The 25,717-nt window shown below is 36.8% G+C and overlaps 1 protein-coding gene across 1 annotated transcript in view; it reads right to left on the reverse strand.

Annotated features, from left to right (window-relative positions):
* Positions 1 to 5,156: 5,156 nt before the first annotated feature.
* The window catches only part of SV2C (synaptic vesicle glycoprotein 2C), a gene marked incomplete at both ends in the record, with an annotated part of 81,176 nt that continues 60,615 nt past the window's right edge, over positions 5,157 to 25,717 (reverse strand). Inside the window, 7 exons of the mRNA XM_080637096.1 lie at positions 5,157 to 5,340; positions 15,129 to 15,288; positions 16,239 to 16,442; positions 17,738 to 17,871; positions 20,626 to 20,790; positions 21,743 to 21,831; positions 24,089 to 24,199. Of these exons, the coding sequence (XP_080493222.1) occupies positions 5,157 to 5,340; positions 15,129 to 15,288; positions 16,239 to 16,442; positions 17,738 to 17,871; positions 20,626 to 20,790; positions 21,743 to 21,831; positions 24,089 to 24,199 (1,047 nt within the window). The remainder of the gene's footprint in view (positions 5,341 to 15,128; positions 15,289 to 16,238; positions 16,443 to 17,737; positions 17,872 to 20,625; positions 20,791 to 21,742; positions 21,832 to 24,088; positions 24,200 to 25,717) is intronic.

Below are 25,717 nucleotides of genomic sequence, written 5' to 3' on the forward strand. Positions count from 1 at the left end.
GATCCCTAGGATCAAGCAAAATGAGTTTGGGTGGCTAGCTGTGGAGAGAGTGATGAAAGCCAGCCTGCCAGCAATTTCTCTCTCACTTGCAGACTGATGTGTCTAGCTACAGCTCAGAAGTGTTGAAGCCCACAGTAGGGGCAAGACATGTACAAATCTTCTTGGTTACATGGCATTACAATAAATATTCATGAATACCCTGGATGGAAAGGACAATACTTTTGTGTCAGGTTATCCTCATCCAACCACCTTTGTTATTAAGTAATCTCCAGTCTTTGCTTATTGGGCTGTGCGCTGGTCAGAAGCAAGCAATATATTCTAGACCTTTGTCAAGCAGGGAAGATCGTCTGCCCCAGAAAGCAATCACATCTGTATTTTTCCCCTTTTTTTTTCTGAAGAATTTTGGTCCTAGTAAATGTAGCTGTGTGTATGTTGTGGGAGGAGAAAAATTATTGCTTTATTCATTTTTAGTTGGACAGTATGTACTCGAAGGGCTAGAAAGCATGGCTACATATTACAGGTTAGCATCTTTGGAGATAATTCAACCTGCTATCAAATAAGAAAAGTAAATCAGGCCCATTTTGTCTTTTTTCCTGTTTCTGACATGCTAAGTCCCTGCATCAAAGAAAGGTCCTGAATGTGGATGAAGTTCTATATAAAAATCTTACCCATCCCGAGTAGGACTAAATATTGGACGGTCCTTCCTTTGCATTAAGAAATAGGGTATTCATCACTGCAACAAAAATAAACAATGCAGATAACAATAATGGATCCAAAAATATTTTGCATCATTTGTTTGAAATTATCAACATTAGAAGAATGGGAATCAGGCTTATTTCAGCATATGGACTGGTTGCAGGCTGGATAAGGGTAAGTGAAGCTAAGAGATACCTGCAATTAGCATTATACATTGGTGCTTTCTATTTAATTCAGGTTCTGAACTAAGTTCCAGATTTTTTGGCCAATATGTCTCTGCCAATTCCACAGCACTTCTTGATCCTTGTCTTGCCTGCAAACTGCATGCAAAAGTCTGTCTTTTCATGCTATTTTTTGTGAACTAGCAGCATTGGAAAGTACTAATTCAGGCAAGTACCTAATATTTTACAGTAAGTTTAATGAACACAAAGGCAGGAAATGCAGAGGAAAAGCAGTCTCTCAGACATGTTTTCTTCTGGAATATGATTACTGAACATGTGTTTTCTTTCAAGACTCCAGAGGAAGTGAAGGATTTCTGTTTTCACTTCTTGTGTGTTTGACCCCCTGAGTGCAAGGATTCATTTTTTAACATTGTGATTGAAATTTCAACTGCATTTCCAGGTTATTAAACAGGAAACATGGCTTGTGGGTTGTATTAGCATGATATCACCTTGTTTAGGTAAAGAAGTGCAACTGGATATAATCATCTTTCTCTGACTAATGAAAATAATTTTAAAACTCAGAATAGGGTAGAGAGCTAAACCCCAGCACACAGAAGCTGTCCATATGAAGGGCTGAGGACTATATTATATTTCTAAGAATTGGAATCAGCAGTTGTGCCTCATGAGCAGTTGCACAAAGATGAGGATCTATAGCGGAAGAAAAAGCTAAAAGAGAATATATATCTTTCACATGGGGCTACACTAGGTGCACAGACAAATCTACCTCACAGCTGCACCTAGATCAGAAAAGGCTCAGCAAGGGCCATTCTGACAGGAGACCTCTCCTTGTATTTGTTTGGCCTTCTTGATATGTAAGTAAATGTATATTCTGGCTGCTTCAAAAGGATAAAATCATCTGAAGGACTTTTGATATCACTTTCCATCTCCGTTTAAAAATGGATGGACAAATTGCGAAAAGTAGGTAGCAAACCTTCTTACTGAATATTACTGTGAAGTCAGAAGCAAGTGAGAGCATGATCAATGAGTTTTGACTATCTTTAAGATTCACCTTCTGGTAAGAAAAGCAATTTGGGATGGAATTAATGGAATAGCAGGAAGACAAAGAGAAAAGAGTCTGAGTTAGCAGTCTTACTTTGACCCGCTTTTCTAAGATTATGAATAGAGTAGACTACTGGAGCCGTTAGGAAGGATGGCTAACACTTTTTTACCTGTGTCAAAATTCTGTAGTACATACCTCTGGAAAGGCACTGGCTAAAATTGAGCATAGAGGAAGAAGGCTTCCCAATACATTATTCGTTAACAATCCCCTTCACGACTCCAGAAACCATTAACACCTAGACCTGGTTCCCTTGATAGGAATCTGTACTCAGTAATCAGTGCAATGCATACCAAATGTAGTAGTACATGCTTCCAACCAAGAAGGTGCTAACATGAATATAACCAATCTGGTTAAAATGTTCAAACACAATGAATAAGTTGCTTTCAAGAAATAAGAGTCTACTAAACCAAGCTCTGCTATCAGACAACCTATAAGAAATAAAATTACATCAATATTCTCTGACAAAAATGAAAACATGTGGTTTCTTCTGTAGTTTTTGGTTTTAAATTGTAAAGCAATTGACCATCATGTTTAATATCATTCTAAAGGTTTTCAGTCTTCTCTGTCTTCAAAAGCCATCATACTTTTTGTCATTGCTGTGATTGGGATAAGTCTTTCAGCTTTAATGAAGAAGAGCACTAGACCTTATATTCTACTTCAGTTTAGACTGAAAAGAGTTTCCAATTAGTGGTCAGTCAGTTCAGTGACCAAAACAGAAAAATAAACAGTTCTTATTATATCTGTTTCATAGCTCTCATACACAAATGCTATCAAGGTCAGTTTCCTGGGGTGTATCAGGTATCTAACCAAGACACTAAGTGATTCTTTATGTGAGATATAAGTGAATAGACAAAGAAAGGAAGTGCAGTTCCTATTGTCCAATATTTATTACCTGATACTGTTTTGGAAACTGAAAAAAAGAGACAGATTCACTACAGACCAGCCAAATCACTTTTGTTTATAACCTAAGTAACATTTGTGTCTAGATCTCCATAGATCAAGTATGTACCTAAGTATTTATGGCTTGAAATTGCATTCACTTCTTTTGTCTTTATATGAGACAAATCTTCACTGCACTCAAACCCAAATGATTGTTCAAACAGCTTTGATGCTGGCTTGCTTGCTGGTTCAAATCTGTTGAGCCAACTGGCTCACCGGTTAGAGAAATTCTAGCTTTAAGTTTTGTTTCATATGATGGAAATGTTTGTGGATTTTTTCTTTGTTCATCTTTCTTTTTTTTTTCTTTCTTTTTTTTTTTTTTTTTTTTTTTCTTTCCTAAACACTATTCTTTTTTTCCCTTTTCCTACCTTAGATCATTCACTTTAATTCTGGACCATGCAAGGTCTGTGTAGTTAAGAATCTTTTTCACCTTTACTGATTCCTATTGTTGCTATATTCTACTTCATCCAGCCTTGATTGCACACTGATGTACTCAGGTTTTATGATAAGAACCAGCTTTCAGATCAGCATAATTTTGCCTGTAATGAGATTTTAGTGTGTTAGTCTTGAACTGTAGCCCTCAAAAGTCAAACCTTATTTTTCTGTGGCACATTTTCACCCTACTGGTCAGGTGGCATGAAGTGTTGGATCTGGATGTTTTTCAGAATAACATACAGAGATGGGCAGAATATACTATTTCAAGCGGACAGTGCACAGCAAGACAATGTAATGTTTTACCATTGCTGTTGATGTTTACCCCAAACATGTACAGAGGCTTCAGATTTCAAAATACATTGTGCAGTAAGTACAAGAGGGTGGACACATGCTACTAATGAATATAACAGAGAAAGAGAGCTCAAATATAATCTCATTCAGGGAAACAGCCTTGACATAATACTAAGGCTATGACTAGTGGACAGAAGCCACAGATGCAAAACCAAGGCCAGCATTTTTTTCTTAACCTGGAACTTGGTGAAAAATAATCCTTCCTCCTTTTTATACCATTGTTTAGAAATTTAAAAGACGTGTTTAAGTCAGATTAAAATATAAAATACTTCGTCTCGTAAGTCTTGACCATCTATATTCTAAAATAAACACAATCACTAAACTTTGTTTTTACTATATCATATTTAAATTTTCAACATTAAAAAAATACTCACTAGTTTTCCATACATATGCTTTTTTAATTCAGCCACCTTCTCCTTTGTTAATAGCAGAAAAACACTTCTTGGGGTAACATTCTGGTGCTACAATGTGTAGCACAGGCATTTGTTAGTAACTGAAAAATGCAACTTCTAGAACCAGTAAATAAACAGTGAACTTTAAATGTAATGAATGATTTTCTTATGTGGACTTGTAGTGACTCTTTCAATATGACCAAGACAATGACTGGCACAGAATGCAGTGATAGATATTACTACCCAAAGCCAAGTTCATATAAATGAGCAAGAGACAAATTAATGAAAAAATCTATCTTACTACACTATGACCTTATCTGAGACCCTAATTTCTTTGGCAATGGTTCAACCACCTAATGAATGTTGTCAGATGTAATTAGAAAAAATACTGATAAATTTTTCCTTATGTGTTATACCAGATTTGTTCTCTGAAACTTGAAAGGGTACATAGTTCATCAGCTTATACAAGTTGTCTTAGCTCCACTGAAAGCAATGCCAGCTCCTGCCATCAGAGGACCTGCCCGTTTTTTTGGATAATTTTATAAATGTATTTGTATTGAATTTCTAATGCTAGCATTTTAAAGAGATCCTACTATTATCAGTCCTGATGTGGTCCGTAGAGTTTCCTAATTGCATGCATTGATACATTAACATTCTCTGCACCAATACTGCTAAGTAATTGACTTGTGTGTCTGTACTCTTACAAAAGCTCCAAATGCCATGGCTGAATTTTTTAAACAATATGACTGCTCACATTTTAAATACCTAATCATCAGTATGGTTTTTACCTTCCTGGACATGTCATCAGAAGTGTTCTAAGAGGTAGCTTTACAGTTTTAAGTGATTTTGAATAGTGATTTATGCAAGCAAACAAAATTGAAATTTAAAATTTTCATACAGACGTTTCTAAATCTCTGCCACTCCAGATATATTTTGGGTTTGATTTCTGACATTTGAGCACTCTACTAAGAACTGAGAATCTGAAGCCTTTGCACCATTGGTAAGGAGTGTTGACGTTTGTACAAAGAAATAAATAAATAAATAGTAAATGGCTTTTTCCCGTTACATCAACACCTGGGTTCTTGTGTCAGGAAGACGAAGTCCTACAAGACCTCCACATACTAGAACAGTAGAAGCAAGGAGAATAGGGATTGCTTTGGTGATACCAACAAGAGAACCGAATATTAAGTTTCCAAGTACAGCTGCTGCTTTGCATAGTGCATTCAAAAAGCCAAAACCTGTTGCCCTAGAAGAGAAAACAGAAGAAAGTTAAAAAATGGGCTAGAGAGTAAAGCCTTTTAGACAAATGCTCAGCAGGAATAAATCAGTATAGCCCAAACATCTTAAACAGAACTTATGTCAAGAAGGATTCTGTGCTTGTCTTTATAATGCAAAATAAAAGCTCAGCTGTTACAACATTTTATTGAAGCAAATTCATTCTGCTGCCTCAGGGACCAAAATGTGAAATGAATGGCTGAATAGGTAAATTCACACCTCCACAGTAGAACAAAGGCCTGCAAATGAAAATTCGGTAATACTTCAAATGCTGGATTGGGTGACAGGAGGCATCAAAGAGCTCAAAAGAGAGCTACTTGTTGATTTGGGAGAGAAGTCATCAGAATAAAAGGATGATCATCTTGGGGCACTAAATAGAAATGGATTTCTTACAGATAGTATACATATTCAACCAGTGCTTTTTCAAAAAACAAGACCTCCAGTAATAATGAATGTTTGTCTCTTGGAGGCAATGAGAATAGGGTACATAAAAACCTGCTTGGTGCAGGAGTGATATGTGAGAAACTTTAGAGAAAAGGGAAAAGAAATAGATTGACAACAGAAAGTATGACACAGGCAGCTCTGAGAGGCTTTTGCATTGCACTGGTGTGATTTTAGTAGCCTGTATTAAGTATTTTAGATGTTTGGTAACCTAGGCATAGGTGTATTACACAAACTGCAATTAAATTAATAAATTATGCTTTACTTGACTGTATGACTCATCATTGCAGCAACAGCCTTGCTCTACCAAAAATATCTTAACAAAAATATCCGTACAATAGAATCTCTAAAATGTCTCAGATTTCTTAGAAGTGAAAGAGAGAAGGAGTATGTGGAGGTCACACTGTGCTCTCTGAGATAAAATAATATAAATTAGGAAGGTAGCTGTTCTTCGTTTCAGAACAAAATGTTTCTTTCCTGTAAGTACTGCCATTAGAAGGAAAAAAGATATAAACAACGTTTTTCGTAGAACTACTCTCTGACTTTGAAAACAGCAAACCATGTTATCAAGGGAGAAGGATTCTCTGCCTCAAGAATCATATTCTGTGATTCTATAGTAAGTACTGCTATTAGAAGGAAAAAAGATATAAACAATGTTTTTTGTAGAACTACTCTCTGACTTTGAAAACAGCAAACCGTGTTATCAAGGGAGAAGGATCCTCTGCCTCAACAAACTGCTGGACATGGCCACAGCCCAGAGCTACCAATCTCCTCTGCTCTCCTGCAAACTGGATCTCAAGAGTGCTGGTTTCCTACATCCAGGCCTTATACTGGGGAGAGGTGAGAACTTCTCTTTAGTATAGTTGACCAGGATATAGGGGATTTCAGCACTGCCTGTGCCCTGACTGTATCTGACATGCTGTGCTTCAGAATTCTATCACTCCTGGTACATTTGAGGACCCTGCACCAAAAGAATAATAAGAGTAGATCCTTCTGGTGTATTTCTAAATCACTTTAGTTTAAGAAGCAGAACTCTAGTTAGCTTATAGAGTCAACTCCAGAATCTGAAACAAGATTCAGAAATGTGCTAATTTGAAGTAATGATAATTTTACTCTCAAATTCTTAAATCAGTTAAAAAGACATTTGTAGAGCAGAATTAAAACATGGAACAGACTGATTATGTACCTCCAGAAAGTGTTTCTTTTCCCATTATTATTAAATATTCATTTGTCCATGGTCGCAGACAAAAGTCAACACTCGTGCATAAAACACTATGGAAGTAAAATCAGAAGAGCTGATACTTACCGTTCCAGTGTCAGCTCTGTGCATTACATGCTTTTTCTGACCCCAGGACAAAACACAAGTTTATTTCTTTTTCTCAGTGGTCATTATCATAATATATTTATTATTAGTTCGGTGATATGTCTCTAGCAATCAAAACAGTGCCTCTTTAAAATACCTGAGATTTTAAAAGTAATTACTATTTGTCTGAAGTAATCATAATTCCTTTATATGCTAAACACCGTACCCATTCACATACTGCATGCCAATACGTATCAGCAATATCTAAGGAAGGAGAGATGGGGCATGCAAATGGCAAATCAGAAACTACACAGAAAAAAGTCAAAAACAAGCAAAAGAGATTCAGATATACCTCCTGAATGTTCAAAGTCCTTACCTACTTCATTTTTTTCTATATTTCATTAAACCTGCAGTACTTTTACATAATACTTACTGTCAAGAAGAGCTAAACATGCACATCCTGGTAATAAGCACCTTGGAAGGTGGAGGTTGGGACTAGATAGTCTTAAGGTCCTTTCCAATCCTAACTATTCTATGAATCCACCATTCTATAAACAACATGCTATGCTGCCTGACAGCGAGGACCAGTGATGGCTGCTGGAGAGCATACTACTGAGGGCAGCAGTTGAGGAAACTTTGGAAGCATTGTTTATAAAGCTTTCTGACAAAGAAATATTTGCAGCAGCTCCCTGAAAATACGTTCCTTAAACAAGGACTGGACAAATTAAAATTTGCCCATTTTAAGGATGACATTTGAAGGAACTGCGGTAAAGAAGGTGTAGGAGATACACTAAAGGAAGCAGCCAAGAGCCACCCTACTGGAGTGATCCTCCAAAGCCCATGAGAAGATCAAATCTCTACCACAGAAACATCTATACTGCAATGGCAGATAAAGCCCAGAATATCTGGAGGAAGCTAATCCAGGATGAGGAAAAGCTCCTGAGTGGAAAGGAGATACAGATTGATGCATCTTCCAGGGTAGAAGAGAGTGCAGTTAGGAAGGAGGAGCATGAAGAGAAAATAGTCTTTAAACAGGCAGGAAGAGGTTAAAGATGACACAGCCAGCCTGGAAAACACTGTTTATGTGATTGGATAATAGGAGGTTGTAGCTATTCTGAACAAGCCAGAGGAGAAGGAAAAGAAAAAAGTAAGAACTATTCTAATTTCAGCCTCATTTACACACAAAAAGCATTTCTGAAGTTGTGGTGGTGACTGGTTGTGGTCAGTGTCTGCACATGTAAATATGATTTCTTCAGCTGCTGGTGCTCATGTGAAACCGAACTTGCCCCAAATAACAGTAACAGGAAAAAAAACCCCAAACATTTATATGCAGAAAATAGATACCTAGTCATCAACAGCCTCTGGATATTCAGAGGTATACCAGAACTGCCTAAAAAATACATATATCTAACCAAAGCAAATTTGGATGGATACATGCAGTAAATCTTCGGAAATGCACAAAAGCACAAAACATATGGGGATATTATATTTATATTCAGTGTTGTTTTATACTGCCTTATAAAGATAAGCTGTTTTACAGATGCTGTTTGCTTGTATCAACTAGAAATAGCAGGACCCAAACACAATTTACTGAGCAATTTGAATTATTTCTTTTCCTGTGCTGGGCTCTGCAAATAGCACATTCAGGGCTGACAATGTGTTTTGGGTACACTATGGGTTATATAGCCAAGATTACTTTAGTAAGTTTAAAGTAATTCTGTAATACAGTATCTCTTATATCTGAACAAAACTAAGATAATTTGTTGGCACTGAAAAAACAGTTCTGCTTTGTAAAGTGGACTTACTAAATTTTTCCAATTGTAAGGGGTCAATTAATCTAATTCCATTAATATTATCAAATTTTAAACAGAGTAAGACAAAGTAAGACCATTTTCATTGCCCTTGGCTGTTCTTATAATATGACATGAACAACTCAGCAGAAGTTCAATCTTTTGATTTTAAAGCGGTTTTCAGGCATGTTCTTTTCCCTAAAATATGCACTTCATTGGCAGGAACAGCAAGATTTTTACAGGCTAAAGTAAAATGTTGTTGCAACCTGTTCAATAGTCTGCTTTCATAACCTTCAATTCTAATGCTGTGTTTGAATATTAATTTGTTGTGTACTAATAGAATAAAGTCATTAAGCAAACTATTGAGCTCTAGGGATAGTAAATTTAGACTTGCTGGTTTTTAAACATCTTTCTTAGAACAGTGTTAGTGATTCAAATCAGCCAAAATCTGCATTAATTCATGCCTTTATACTTAATCCTGCTGAACCCAGAGTGAAAACAGCCAGGCAACAAATATGCTGCAATTCACATACATGTACAAGAAGCGTCTTCTGTTGCAGCACTAGTTCAGTCTCAGCTACAGTGTTTCAGGAAAGTGCTAAAGTGTACAGAAAGTCTGCAAATGATCAAAGACACTTGATCTGTCACACACACCTATGAATGAAAAAATCCAACAGCATAAGGCCATTACACCGATTTCTGTTATGTTTATCAGTTACTAGATGAAGCACTGGCACAAAAATGTCATTTTGACTTCACGAACAATCCTTATTACTTGTCAAAGGAGTATGGTAGCAAGATTCTCTTGTCCAGCCAGAGAACCCCATTGAAGCCTCTTGGCATATCAGTGATAACAATGCTGGTGAAACAATTTGGAATTGCCTTAAAAAAAACCCCAAACCCAACCAAACCAAATCAAACCAAATCAAACCAAACCAAACCAGCACCAAAAAAATTAAACAAAAACAACAACAAAAAAAATCCAAATCCAAACAAACAAACAAAAAATCACAACCAAAAAAAAACGAGTTACATGGTTTAGTACTGACAGAAGAAAAATGCAAAAGTCTTTTAAGTCTTATAAAACTGTCAGGTCTGATAGAAAGACGCATCTTATGGAAAATGAATTTTCCCCAATGTATTTTACCTCTTCCTGGGAAGGCTGCTATGAAGTAAAATGCTCAGCTTCCTTTCACCCAAGCCCCACACAAAAATGGCAATAGTCCAAACAGTTAAAAATAGAAGGATTATCCAGGCATTTAGATTAAAAGAGCTTGTTCCGCGGTTGCCACATATGTTCCTTCTTAGACAGGTACTTATATTCCTACATATAATACTTCAGGCCCACCTTTCCATTGCTGATAGTTAGAGTACCTACACACTTCGTGGTCCTGCAGTGCTACTGAATGCGTGTAGCAAGAAATTTGGTAACTTTCTTGCCAGAGCTAGTGTGAAGCCTACCAGAGCAAATTATAAAAACCTGTGAATACAATTTTGTGGGTGTTGATAATATGCAAAGACTATTACAATGATTTCTGAATATGCTACGGACAATTTTCTCATGTCCACACATTGCAAGTTCTTTAAAAAAAAGAAAAAAAAATATATAAAAATGCATATCATACCTGGGTGAATTACAGCATTCAGTGTGCAAGTAAAACTGTGGCATTTGTCTCCCTGCCTTGAACTTATGCCCAAAGCATCATACAGGTTTGACATGTCATGCCTTAAACAAATTAACATGAAATTTCAGCAAAATGCAATTGAAGCACATCCACAGGATGGCAGTAGAAAATAGCTATCAGAAGGTCTGCTGTAAGTCTATGACTGTTGTTATGGCTCAAAAGAATAGAAAACATCTCTTCTAACAGCCACAACAAATCAAAATTGGACTTAAATACCCTACGAATAACGTTTATTACTCTGGGAACAGATTCTTGAGGCTCAGGAAGAGGAGAACAAGAAATGCAACTAACTAAAGATAGGTGACTTAACTATGATCAAGCCCTTCTGAGCTTGTTTCAGAGGTATTAAAAAAATAAGATTACTTCACTTTATAGCAAAACCTGGATTTTAAATATTCCTGGCCAAGATTCAAAACCAGATGTCTGGCAGCTGTAGTAAAACTGATGAATTGTCAGTTATCTGACAAAATCTGACCTTGATTTACTTTGCGGGAGCTGATCTACTTCTATTTCACTTGCTGTTTGGGTTTGGGTTACTGGTTGTGTCTACTCCTTGACAAGAGTCTAGCCTTAAAAAATTTGTGCTTCCCAAGCTAGCTCACAAGAAAATATTTATCACTTATGTAAAACTAATGATTGCATTTTAAAGTCATAAAAACCTCCTATGTATTACTTCTTCAGAGAATTTTAACTCTCTTCCATCCATATTTATATTACAGGCAGAGGTAGGAAACTGCAATGTTGTTGCAAGCCCCTTGGGCACACATTACAACACAAGCCATAATGACCTCATCACACAGTATTTTTTTTCTGCATCACTCTGTCAATGCAGAGAACAAAGAGAGCTTGAGGGTAAAATACAAATTTGGTTTCCTTCATCTGCTGCAGGAGTTTGGAAGGTGCACTGTGAATTAGGTTGGGGACTGCAAGATGAGGAAGCAGTCCCATGGTTAAAGTAGTTGAGTCCTATCAGAAGAAAGTATACAATCACTACCCCTGCCACAAAATTCATATATGATGTGAGCAAGTCACATAAAGCTAACTAAATGGTCATAAAGTATGCATTTCATGTTCTTTGGATGTTCAGCTGAGCACTGTCAGGTTTGTGTTGCTGAAGCGCTGAGCACTGGGGGTTACATTTCCAGCCATTCCCTCATCAAAAACCCTCAGTGACTGGGATAGTTGGTACCACATGTGCCAGTCCACAGGTTTCTTTTCCTAATGGACAGTGCTAAAGTAAGTTTTAACAATATATTTTTCCTCTGTGCCTCAGTTGCTACATACATCACATCTTTTCAAAGCAGTGTTTGAAAAATATGGAAAGTTTATGAAAGAGTAGGAAAGCTCTCTGGAGCATCCAAAAATGTCTGAAAGACATTTAACAACTCTTCTTGAGAACAGAGCTATGGAATATATTGGTTTGGCCTTCAAGAGCTGACCAAAGGCTTCTTAGAATATGCTGAATAGTCCAGAATAGCACATTAAGAAAAAAAGGTAAAAGATATAAGATGAGACAAAGGATGAGTTAAAACAAGTTCTTTACATTGTGGAGGTGGGTTAATTTACTTGTTTATTGGAAATCGTCTGGTTTACAGCTTGTCATCATGACCATCCTTTAAAATTTGTGTATTAAAAAAATTATCAAATGATTATTTGTCACCACCATGTGTGTCATCTGGAAGACAGAAACCTACCTACAACTAGCATTAGTAAAGTATCTTCACTTTTTAACAGAACTTCGTCATCTACCTGACAACCACCTAAAATCTATACAGCCTTGAACATATTTTAGCAGTTGTGCAAATCAACTGAGATTGTATACAAAACATGCAGGCAAAAGCTATGCTAAACCAGCATAAAATTTGAAAGTGCTCATCAAAAAGACAGGACAAACCACTTAATTACCTCAAATCCAGACACTAGAAAACAAAAATGTGAATAGGTACATTAGTGTGAATGCATACAGAACCCAAATCTATTAAGATTTTGAAGCAACCTTAACTCTGCCTTGCAGGCAGCTGATGAAGAGAAAACTGAGATGTGTGCTATGTATTGCATATATGCACATTTCCAAGTCGCTCACCACACCTCTACCTGGCAAAAAGCCAGTATAGTCCCTAAATAGCCTGGAGTACAATTTATGAAACACTTTTTGTATTATGCTGCGCAATATTGGCAAAGTCCCAGTGGTTTGGCAACTGGCTAGTCTCCAAGAGGAGTTGCGCAGGAGGAAAAGCAGGGGCTGCCCAGCTTGGTCTCTTGTGCATGGCAGCAAGAACTAGCCTCCTTTACACACTTTGCTTCCAGTCCAATCTCCAGCTGCACTTTGCTGCTCATTTGTGGTCATTTCACTGACTGGGTGTACAAAAATGTGTCTATTGAAATAGTAAAATAGTGACAGAGTGAGCAAAGCTGTTGTGCCTAGATTGTCTTTTGAGAGGAAGCTGAAAGCCGGGTTCAGGACCAGATTCTCTCTGGATGCAGCTTTCCACTGGAACAGATCATCATTATAAGTATGAAGGACCTCATATGCAAAAGCAAATCATGCAGCTTGTTGTACCATATATGCCTGGGAAGGTTGTTCAGTGCTACACCTACTTGCAGAAGGTGGAAATTCCCAGCAAAATGTGGCAAGTCAGGCCTGGCTGTGGAGATTAGAAATCTATTAGAAGAAAAGACAGGACCATCAGAGGTGGGCAGTGGTGGCTTGCAAACTGTAGTTGGTCTGGATTAAAAAAAAAAAAATCGTAGAAAAAGTCCTGGGAAGCAAGTTATTTGAGACCCTGCAGGTATTAATTTTCAAATAATTCTGTGAAACATGAATAAGCTTTGCCCCTGTCTAAAAAACCACATGTCTAGAAAGTGACTTTTAGAACTGATAATTTTCTTATGATCAGCTGGCAAAAATGGGCAGTGACAGTTCCATCACTTTTAAAATTCTGAAAAAAAAATCTCATCTACAGTATGTGTGGGCAGTGTCTTTCCTGGCAGAGGCAGATTTGGCTTATCAGCCTTTTTATATTGATAACACAAAAGGCCAAGTTCTATCTAAGTTGTTGCGAAAAATACCAACAACTCAGCTGCAAGTAAATTTCTGAGGTGGAATTCCTGAAAGCTATTATTGCACACATAAGCTTTTTTAAAAATAGAAATGGTGAAGAATTTGTTGCAGTCCCAAAGATAGCAAAAACTATTTGAAACAACTATTATATACCAATACAGATGATCTGGAATACATGTCAGTTACACTCTTTTTATCATTCCTAGTAATGATTATTTTTGCTTCCATTAACATCAATGGCTTTTCCAGTTACATTTCTTCACTTCATTTTAAGAAAATATTTGTGGTTGCTACATTCAGGAATGCAAAAACGATAGCTATTTTTATATATTTATTAGAGTTATATTATAGAGTTTGGATGATGGAATAATTCTTGCCAAGAGAGCAATTTTCTGAGGTATAATATAAACACTAGCTCTTAATATTAAAGCTTAGCTCTTTAGATTCATAAATAGCCTAGTATGGTTATTCAATACAAACACAACAGTGCACATCAATGTCTTGTGTGAAGAAGCACATACTTTTATAATGCAAATAAAAAGAAAAGAAGGCACCATGCATTAAAAAACTGTCGATATTTTTCATCATATTTGAAACTTCTAGTGAATGACATAATGAATAGGACTGTGACAGAAGAGCACACTTGTCCCTAGGCAGAAGCCTGAGCAATTTTACATAAAATTTGTCTCAGGAGAGAAAAAAGGAGAAATATCCCAGTCTTTCCAAGAAAATGTGTACTTACACTTGACATACAATAGCATATGACTCAACTGTTCTTCCTTTATTCCATTAAGTGACATAAAACTAGCATTAAAATGTACCTGTTTCTGGGAATAAAAGCCAAACCATGTCATCTAGCAGCAATGTTTGCAGGACATGAAAACTGCTCTGAGTTTTCTGGTAAGAGCTCTGAAAAGTCAGGAGCAGTGCTTGAGACATTTTTGTATCCTCTTAATGCTGAGTATGTACACTCCTAGTGACCCTGAATACAAATTTGTAGCAGACTGATTAACAGCTCAGCATGATTCAAGCCCACAGTCTCATCCAGAAGATGATGTTCAGCTCCAGACAGTGATTTTTATTATCATCCCCACTGTTTCACAGGCAATAGACTAATGCAGCTATATTGCTGTTTCAGACCAACAACTGTCTTTATAGCCAGCTGCACTAAAAGAAACCCAGAAATATTCCATTATTGTTTTCAGAAATACTAGTCATTAGCTGTGTATTAAATGAGAGTAGCAGTTAGACCTGTTTTCACATGAAGTTACATTTGTGGTATTTTCCTCATTAGGTGATGTTTGATGCAAAATACCAAATAGCTCAAACCCATCTTTTTCCCCTTTGTAAGTTGAACTATTAATTGAGCCCACTCAAAATACCACTTACCTCTATAAAGCTCATACGTTACCATTTCTAATTACCATTTCTGCTGATACATAGTGCCAATAAAGTTAGCGGAGGTGTATATGCACATACCTTCTGTCAGTAGGATATAACTCCACAGTAATAACATCTAGAGAGTTCCATGCTGAGATGGTGAGGCCATTGTAGAGGCACAGCATACCTATCATCATGGATTCACTGGTCCCAAACCACAGGAAAAAACAGCTGATGCCAGAGAGAACCATGGAACCACCTAGGTTTGAAACAGGTAAAATGAGCAAGAAGCAGAGCTGTATTGTAAAAATTACCATTGTTTGTTTTGTCTAAAGTTGCTAAACACACAGCGCAGCTAAATAACTGACCCATATACTCAAGTTAAAAACTAAAGAGACCTCCTCTGCTAGAAAGACCAGTCAGGCAGACAAGCATTGTAAGGTGCTCATAGGAAAAAAAAGTAACTCCTCAAATATTAGGATATATCATAAAGTACATAGTATAAAGTTTACTGAAACCCCCTCTGAAATCTGTAATTAAGCTATTTGGGGAAAACAATCCCATTATCCCTTGTTTATCATCTTCTGCAATTACATGAAACTCGTTTATATATTGTAGCAATAAAAACACTGAGTGGGAATTGCATTTATATAGAGATATTCTCCTAGAAAATGTACACACTGAACTACAACATAGTTATTTAAGTAAACAAGATTTAAGTAAACTGAAAACAGATTTGTCATTGCAGATAATCCACAGGAGTTATCTTTCAATTGTCTTACTTTGCAAAGTAGATAACAGCAAAGGACTTCTGACTCTTCCAAGGGGCTGCTCCACTAGCTGAGAAGCATCTCAGCATATCTCACCTGTGCACATCTCGCTTTTCTTTCAGCTGGAGCAGAGAGGAGCCAATGGTCATCACTCTCCAAAATCTTACCTCAAATGCCTAAATAATGGTTTCGTAATATCAGTGTGGGAGAGCAATGACTGATAATGTGGCATAGCAGAACTGGTTACAGAACTCTTTGTTCCTAGAGTTTCTAAATTGGTGACTTTTAAAAATGGCCCTTACGATGCCAGAGAAAAAAAGTATCTGCAGAAGGAATGTTCTGCACCTCTCTGAACTAAATTCTTTAAAAAGAGAACGTTACTTTATCAGGAGAGCTTTAGATTTTGGTGGTGTTCTCTGTTTTAAACCAAAGCCTCTACCTAGCATCGTTAACCGTCCAATTCTATCCATCAGGAGAGCGGACACAATATTCCCTGGTAACACTGCCAAAGTTCCCAGGAAATTAACAAAGTAAATCCAGTAGGCACTGTAGTCATCATCAAAAGAAATCTGGCATCCTGTCCTGATGTGGAAAAATGTGCAATTTATCAGTTCGCTGTCAACAAATTTATACTGCTCGAGATCTGTGGAAAGAACAAAAAGAGACATTTCAGGTTAACAGCTGACTTCATGTGCAGCATATGATTAGAAACATTTCAAGTTTACACAACTTAAATGATAATTCTGAGCTTTCATTGCTTCATAAAATGGGATGAGTTATTGCTGCTAATTTTGATACCTTTTTATCTTAATACAAAAATATGCAAAGCTCATGAAAAAAAAAAGGAGCTAAGGCCTTGAGTTAGGCAGGATAGACTACTGTATTTCAGCTCTGTTTGGACTGTATTTGGTTAAGGTCTTTCAGCACCAGCCGGTCTTGCATAAAAAGTACTGGGTATTTCTATCACTCTGTTTTTCTCGGTATCAGATCTTGTGTTTCCAAATCAGACAGCCTTTTAGATGAGACTGACAATTCCAGTCAGTTTGGTTTGACTTCCTTTATAGTGAGACATTCATACAGAATTCAGATTAAAGTAATTTTCATTTCCGAAAAGGCCTCATGGTCTTCAGCTCAAACACAGATGAGTTCCCACATGCAGCTGTTCAGGCCATTCTTCCAATAGCATTTCAGAGATATCTCCCTAAACTTCCACTTGCTTTCCATTCCGCCTGTCAGCCTTATAGAACCATAGAATAGCTACAGTTGGAAACCCTGAATCATGAATACCTTCCTCTCATGCAAAGAAAGCTGGGTGCTGCTAGCCCTTAAACCTAAGTCTATTACTAGTATGACTGCTGGAGTTGCTTGAAAGTGGTAGGAAGTGCCCATCTTTTCTACAAGCTTAGCTGGCCATGTTCTACTTTCAGTTATGTTTTAATAAAGTGAAAAAAAAAAAAAGAGTCCTCTGTTTAACATATGAAAATACGCATTCCCATTTTTGTTACAATATGGAGAGTGTGAATGATTATAGATTAGGTAGCTTGCATCCTGAACTCTGATTCCCATGCCACAGCAAGCACAATGAACAATGTATTTCACCAGTCGTATTTAGACTAAGTAAAAAACCCCCCCTAAGTTAAACCTACCAGTAAGGCAATAAATACGTTTTCTTCCTTCCAGATTGAATGTCTTTAGAGATATTAAAATCAAAGAGAAGTTTATTATCTGAGTCAATATTAGGCCTGATGTACCTCTAGTGCAGGTATGATCTGATCCTTTCACTTTTCTGTTATAACATTACAGAGGCCTGTTGCTTTTTTATAGCTTTCTATTCCCTACAAGAGGGCTTTTAGTATGCCTTATTAGAAATCCAGAAATTACAAATGTAAGATGAGAACACGCAGCTGAATGAATATTCAGCCTTTTTTCTCATAATACCTGTGTTGTAGAAGGTGGTATTCACGAAAGTACAGTTCCTGAAGTATGTGTTCAGTGAAGTAATATCTTCAAACACACAGTTCTTAAAAAGTGAATCTTCAAAGGTTACTGATTTAAACTTCATCATAAGAAACCTGCCCAGTAGAAATAATTTCTGTCAGTCTACCTTCATAGGTTTGAAAGAGCAAAAGGTCAAGCTGACGCAGCTGTACAGGTCTAAAAAATATTAACCCCCGTAACAATGATTCTTTAAAGGCATTCTGGGGATGTAATTAATGATTACCTGATTCTAGAATACTATTGTTCAGAAAAAGCATTAATAAGAAGAATAGCTCCACACAGCTACCGGCCACTGTCCTTAATCATCAGCCAAAACCAATGTCATGACATTAATGGAATAGCCTTGGAAAATAACTATTACTTTAAACTTGACATTACAGTCAGAAATTGGGAGATCATGCTCCAGAAACTCAGTCTCTTGGAACAGTTGCCTGCTAGTACCAGGAAGCTGGAAGAAAAGAGTATTTTAAAGAACTTGTATTTTTCCAGATGAACACAGATAATGCATTGTGTTAGCCTCAAATGCGAAACAGAAACACAATGATTACATTGCCAGTTACACAGCTACCTATCTAACTGGAAGTCTGCATTTGTTCCCCCTGTGTGTGTGTATGCAACTGCAATTACTGTGCACATAAAAGAGGTATAAGCAAATTTTTAGTAACTTTTTCTTATTTCTGAACATCCCTTTTCCTACTGACTCATTTAGCTTCTAGGACTTTGATCATGACTGTCATTCAAGTCATTCACAGAAAAAGTCAACGATGAAGTGCATTACTAGCAATAATTTTCTACCTCGATACTAATAGAATAAAAAAGTGCTGGAAGCCTTTTTTAGTATAACTCTAGAAAATAACAGTACTATGCTAAGAAAAAAAAAAAAAGAGATGTAGAAATACATCACTATTTTTGTGATGTCTTCTGTTTCACATGAAGATGTGGAACAAGCTCATAGTTTTGCTGGCAGACGTCACTCAAAAGTGGCAAGACTTTTAAAAGCAGTGCTTTAATTGTTATACAGCTGTAAGAACTGTTAAAATGTCAAAGCCTTCAAAACACAGACCTGGCTTTGCTCTAATTAAACATGGTGTGACTAGCTAAATAATTTTCTTATTATAAGACTAATAGCAGCAATAGGACACAAAATACGTTACCTACGAAATAGTAGGAATGAAACTCTCACCAATAAAGTTCTTGGAATCTTTATGAGAAAGGAGAGAAAAGCTGATTGTATTTGCTACAGGAAAAGATTTCCAGCTAATGAATTCTCTTTGTCTACTGGTCAGAAGAATGGTGTTTTCAGCCCATTAGTTTCATTTACTGTATCATTTCTCATTTGTGACAGACTGATTAAAATCAGGCCAGTGGTAAGTGTCAACTCATTATAATTTTTCATATAGCCTTCCCATTTTAAAATGTAGCCTAATTCCAGATGAGAACAAAGGAAATTTAACAATTAAATTAGTCAGTTGGAAAAGAAATGACACACTACATGTTCTACATACCTTCTGATGCACTTTCTAGCTTTGGACAGGAAATACAACTATATTAAAATTTGTGTTGTGAAGATTTGCATTAAAACCCAACAGAGATGTAACAAAGTAAAAAGTCAAGTACTAATGGATCTTCTATTTAAGAAAGAACATCAGGGAAATACAGATTGAGGGTGGGTGGAGTATTTAAATATTTGTGGAGGAAGAATATTAAATGAGCTAATACTTCTGTGGAAAATGTTTTGGTCATCTCATATAACTGTCAGAGGCTCCTTAAATTTGCACATTTGAAAGAGTAAATTAATGTTTTGGAGCAGATAAATGTTAGATCAAGTGTTTTACAAGAATTTTCAGTTTAAATTATAAGACCCCAGTTGACAGAGTGCTGCCAGTTACTGACAGTAGATAGTTCTTTGCTTTTAGAACATCTACCTCCTAGAAAGGAGTGAAATTGGAAAGCTATGGCTAGTTTGAAAATGAGATAACTGCATTTTCTTATTTGAAGTGCATAAACTTTCAATTGTGTCAAAATTCAATTTCTTATAAAAATAATTTCAAAAGCCCTGTATAACAAAAGCCAGTAATTTTACTCACCTAGATTTATTTTCCTATGGAAATAATAATTACTTAGCATCACAACTCCAGCAGACCAGTCACATTGTTATAACTTAAGAGAAACCAGATACCTAAACCAGCTTTGTTTAATTTTCCCCTAAGTTCCCTAGTTATCTGTGAAGTCCAGATAGAGCCTTATTATGTTCAGATTCAGTTGAAAAAAAAACCCAACAAACAACAAAACAACACGAAAGTCATTGCCGACATGTTGTTTCCCATTCAGATCTGTTTGTACTTTTTATTGATTTATGGTAACATTAAGCTTTTATTTTTCTGTGATAAGATGCTAACGTCTCAATGTTCAGCGTTTTCACAGAAGCATCTTTCATTCATATAAGAAAAGAATTAGCAACAGAGATGAAAGTATGTCCTTTCCCAGGCTCCTACAATATGCTGTATGTGTTGGGTCTGAAGATCTTTGAATCACACTGTGAAAGGACGTATTTTTAATTTAGGCTTTCTGGTCTATTTTTCAGGATGACAAGAAAGCTGTGTTTGCCTGGGGGATCCTCACACATTAACCACTAGGGCATGTACAGGTTCATTGCTCCCCATGCTCCACAAGGCACAAGAAATCAAGATCAGGAATAAATTCCCATTAAAAAGCAACAAAAGCAAGTATCATTAGCTGATGGAGAAAAATATGAGATTATTAGAACATGCTTTAAAACATCTTTTTTTTTATTCCAGCTAAGTCAGTATATTAGGAAATCTCTAAACCTGTCATTGATGAATTCTCCATTGCTGTGAATCTGATTTTCCAGTGTGAAGTTGAAGACGAAATGTGAAACCTCCTCATTGCGGAAATGTTTCACTCGGGATGCATACTCGTCTGATTGTAGATGTTTAATGACGTCGGGAAACCAGACAGATAAGCCATAGTAGCTGCAAAAAACAGAAAAAGCTCAGTCGCCAGTCTTACTTGTTGGGAAATCTGTCTAAGTTGAACAGCTCTTATGTGATGGAGCAGTTGTTCCACGTCCTGGTTTCAGCTGTAACAGTTATTTATTTTTTCTAATAGCTAGTGCAGTGCTATCTTCTGGCTTTAGTCTGAGAACAATGCTGATAGCACACCAATGTTTTAAGTTGTTGCTAAATAATGCTTGCTCTAATCCAGGACTTTTCAGTCTCATGCTCTGCCAGTGAGAAGGGGCACAAGAAGCTGGGTGAGAGCAGAGACAGGACACCTGACCCAAACTAGCCAAAGGGGTTTGCCATACCACAGCACATCATGCCCAGTATATAAGCTGGGGAAGTCACCTGGAAGGGACCAATCACTGCTCAGATGGGCTGGGTATTGGTCAGCAGGTGATGAGCAATTGTATTGTGTTTCACTTGTGTTTTCTGAGCTTTCATTTCTTTTTTGTTGTTTCCTATTATTATTGTTATTGTTGGTATTCTTTCTACTATTAGCATATTTTACTTTATTTTCATTATTAAACTGTTCTTATCTCAACCCATGGGTTTTACATTCTTTCTATTCTCCTCCCAACCCACCCGGTGAAAGGGAAAAATGGGAGGTCAATGAGTAGCTGCATGGTGCTGAGTTACCAGACGGGTTTAAACCATGACAGTCCATCAGAGTAGAATCCAACATAAACTAAAATATTGAAAGATCCTGACACCAGAAGATGCTCTTTTCTGAAGCAGATATTTTTGATGAGGTAAGCTTGCAAGTAAGAACAGGCTAACTGATAGATATAACATTTTGTGGAAAGATACTGGATAAAACCCTTCTGAATAAAAAAGATAATCATAGTGATAAAAATTTGCATACAGATGATTCTTCTGTCCATCAAGTCTATCAAAATTGATTTAAGGTTTCAACCACTCTTACCCAAAAGACAAGGTGAACCATACAGCTGTAAGTTTGATCGTATTATCCTTCACCGGGTAGTTGAAGCATCTCATAAATGTCAACCAAATCTGTAAATCATTAGGAAATATATTTATTATAAATTGTATTTTGAACAATTTTGCTAAATGATAGAACCTTTTTGATACTGATTAGCTTGCTTCTTCAGGGCCTCTGAGAGAGAAGATAACACTATGTTAATCACATGTCATCAGTCACACAAGTATGTTAATCTCCAGATATAGCCAGATTGTGCATGTTATATGACTTTTGACTTCTTTTCATAGAATCACAGAACGATTTGGGTTGGAAGGGACCTTCAAAGATCATCTCATTCCAATCCTCCTGCTACAGGCAGGTACACCTTCCACTAGATCAGCTTGCTCAAAGGCCCATCCAAACTGGCCTTGAGCACTGTCAGGGACAGGGCAGTCACAACTTCTTTGGGCAGCCTGTTCCAGTGCCTCACCACCTTCATCATAAAACATTTATTCCTAATGTCCAATCTAAATCTATCCTATAATAGTCTAGCACTCTTACCCCTTCTGTCACTACAGGCCTTGGTAAAAAGTCTCCCTCAATCTTTTTTATAAGCCCCCTTTAGATACTGAAAGGCTGGTATAAGGTCTCTCTGGAGCCTTCTCTTCTGCAGGCTGAACAGTCCCAACCCTTTCAACATTTTCTCATAGGAGAGGTACTCCAGCCCTCAGATCATCTGTGCAGCCTTCTCTGGACTTGCTCAAACAGGTCCACGTCCTTTTTATGTTGAGGGCCCCAAAGCTATATGGAGTACTGCAGGTGGGGTCTCACGAGACCAGAGTAGAGAGGCAGATCTGCTGGCTATGCTTCTTTTTATGCAGCTTAGGATGTGATTGGCTTTCTGGGATGCAAGCACACATTGCTGGCCTATATAAAATTATTTACACACCAGTATGCACAGTGTTTATTAACTCATCCTCTACTCTGATCACCTCAAACTTTCCAGTATCTTGGCAACTTCATTTCACTATGTCAAATAAACAGAGATCTTGTAAAAAATGTTTTCTTCTGACTCCCCAGTATTACACTGTTTTAAGTTTAGATAAACTGTATTCCATAATTCAACAGTGACACAGAGTTTGATCTATCATAACCTACCACAGCTAGAAATTGGTAGTTTAACTATATGAGGAAAAGATGGGACTACCTCCAGGTCAGAAACACTACAGCAGAGCCAACTGAGAATGGGTGTTCCCTCCCCTCTTTCTCATCTCAAGATGATTTTCTCTTTTTGAAGAGAAGTAGCAGTTTGTCTTAGGAGGTTTCAGCACACATTGTGCAACAAAGAGCTCTAACCCAGGGGCTAGTCCAGTGAGATAACAAGCATAAGAGACAGCCAATTTGTAACTAAGTGGTCTACTTTTAAAGGTGGTTTGGTAACAAGGCAAAATCGTAACATTTCAATCTTCAACTACTCCATTTTTGTACAAATAACTATGAAAGCAGGCACCTTCTGGGTTTGTTTGGTTGGGTTTTTTTGTTTGGTACTTTTTTATAGTGAAAATGCCATTTTTCCAAGCAAAGTAGTTTTGTAACAAATCTTGGTTTACAACACTTCACATCACTACTTTACATCATAGCTCTGGAGACCTTCAAGATGCCAGATATTTAACAGCTGTGAAAAGATATTTCTAACTTTTTTTTTTTTTTTTTTTTTTTTTTTTTTTTTTTATTAATGAGACTTTCCTCAATTTTCATTACAAGGTTCAAAGGTACTGCATAATTTTGGCTTTGCAAAGAAGTAAAAAAGAATATGGAGCATACTCCCATTGAGCTTGCATTAAACTTTCTGAAATAGCTTTAACATAGTTTTCTGGTAAAACATTTAACATGCCTAAAAATACATGCAGATGCAAAGCCTTATAAAGACTTTATGACATCTATTTACACATTTATTCATGACTTTACCATTTGTACATAATGTCGCCGCCTCAAGTTCATGCTGCAAATTTTCCATCTCATCATGTGTCACCTCTTTCTATAGGTATATATTGGTACACATTTCCAGTACATATTATACCATGGTGGTTGGGAATATGGCTATGTAACTATCAGCCATCATTTGTGTGCATTTTCCTTCTCACAAACTGGGACCAACCTCTGTGATTCACCAGCACCTCTCCTGGGTCAGGAAATGAGAACCTTGCACTGGTTCCTGAATCTGCCAGTGCATGGAAAATGCAGCATTGCAGCTATCACTAGCATGAGCTCAATAATCCATCCCATATCTGAAGGCTAATTAAAAAGAGGAAAGGTAACAGGTTACAGAACAGAGATGTTGTTACTTACGCCATACAGCTCTGTGCGAATTCTAACAAAACACCTCCTGTACCAAGTTCCTGTATCGCTCTCTATTTCTATAAGCTCGTCTATCTGCTTTGGAGTTTTGATTCTGTTAACCTAGAAATAAAAACAGAACAGCAAATATTTGCATTTTATGGAGAAATTAGCTGTCTGTCAAGGAGATTTGGAAGGTTTTAATAAATCCCATAAATTAAAAATGAGCAGATGTTAAACCTGTGTCTACACTTGGAACGCTTTAGAAATATAAAGAAATAGTAGCACACTATAATGCCAAATTTCATTATGGATGCAACTGTACTGGAAAAACTTTAGATTTAAAGCATGCAGGAAATCAATTTCCTCTGATTGAAACAAGCTGAGGAGAACTGTCAGGTTCTACTAGACTGTTGCTGTCCATATCCCTAATGCCACAAAGGATAAAACAGTATTTAAACCCTCAGTTAACCACGTCTGGATTTTGCTATCAAGATGTTTCTGATTTGCTATCACAACATTCTTGAAAGTCTACTGATTAAAGATACAGTAATGCAAATAGAAGTATTTGAAATGTCAAGAATTAATAGTTGAGTAACATTATTCTTTTGTTCTTATTTCCTTTACTGTTAGACAGGGAACTCTCTTTGTCTTTTGGATGTTGAATTTAACTATCTACTTTAATGAAGAAAGAGAAAGTTAGGTGAAATGATCTGGAACCATGCATGTTATTGCTGTTATGAGCAATCACCTACTTCCTCTAAAGTGAAATGAGATAAACAGACATCAGGGAAAAATACAGAACTACCACTGACAGAGAATGTGATGTTGCCTACAATGCTAGTAGCACTCTCCTGTGTAGCAGAAAAAGAATGTGTTATACTGTCTTTCCAGACACAGTATCTGACAAACCATTGTATAGTTTTGGTTTTGGTTTCTGCTCTGGTCCCAAGTTCATACCAGTATCACAAACAGCAGTGTATTCACCCACAGTTTTTTTAAAAGAATAGAAATGGAGAATGGAAAAAAAAAAAAAAAAAAGAAGATAAAATGGGGAAGGGGCCTGATATATAGGGAGGGAGAGAGCAAGACACTGAGGGTTCAGTGTATGTCTGACATTTCTGAAGGTAGCAATAGCTTGTGTTTCTTCTTAAGAGAATGATGACACCATTACCCACAGATGCATCATAGTGGATTAGAGGACATCAGGAAATAGCAGTATTGATGGTAAAGCTCTAGTTTTCAGCTCACTGCTTTTACAGATGTAAAATCTGTATTTACATATGTAAAATGTACATCTTTAAGATGTACCAGCAGCCTCATCCCATGAACAAGAACAAACAAATGCCCACTAAGCGGTTTAGCTATAATCACCATCATTTCTGAAACACTGCATCTCACTGTCTTGCCAAATCATGACTGCATCAAAGACAAGACTGTACTTTTCTCATCATTCCTTTCTCAATAGCAATAATCTTGTCTGCATCTTTTGATTGATTTTAAGCTTTTCTTAAACTGCTTTTATGAAACATGTTATACAGAAAACTGAGTTGAGTCTTCCAAGATTATTTAAGACCTTGTATATACAAACATCCTCACATGTCACACCTCCAGATAGAAAGGGCATGCCTTCTGAATCAC

Source organism: Psittacula echo, assembly GCF_963264785.1.
Source record: "Psittacula echo genome assembly, chromosome: Z".
Classification (NCBI taxonomy): Eukaryota; Metazoa; Chordata; class Aves; order Psittaciformes; family Psittacidae; genus Psittacula; species Psittacula echo.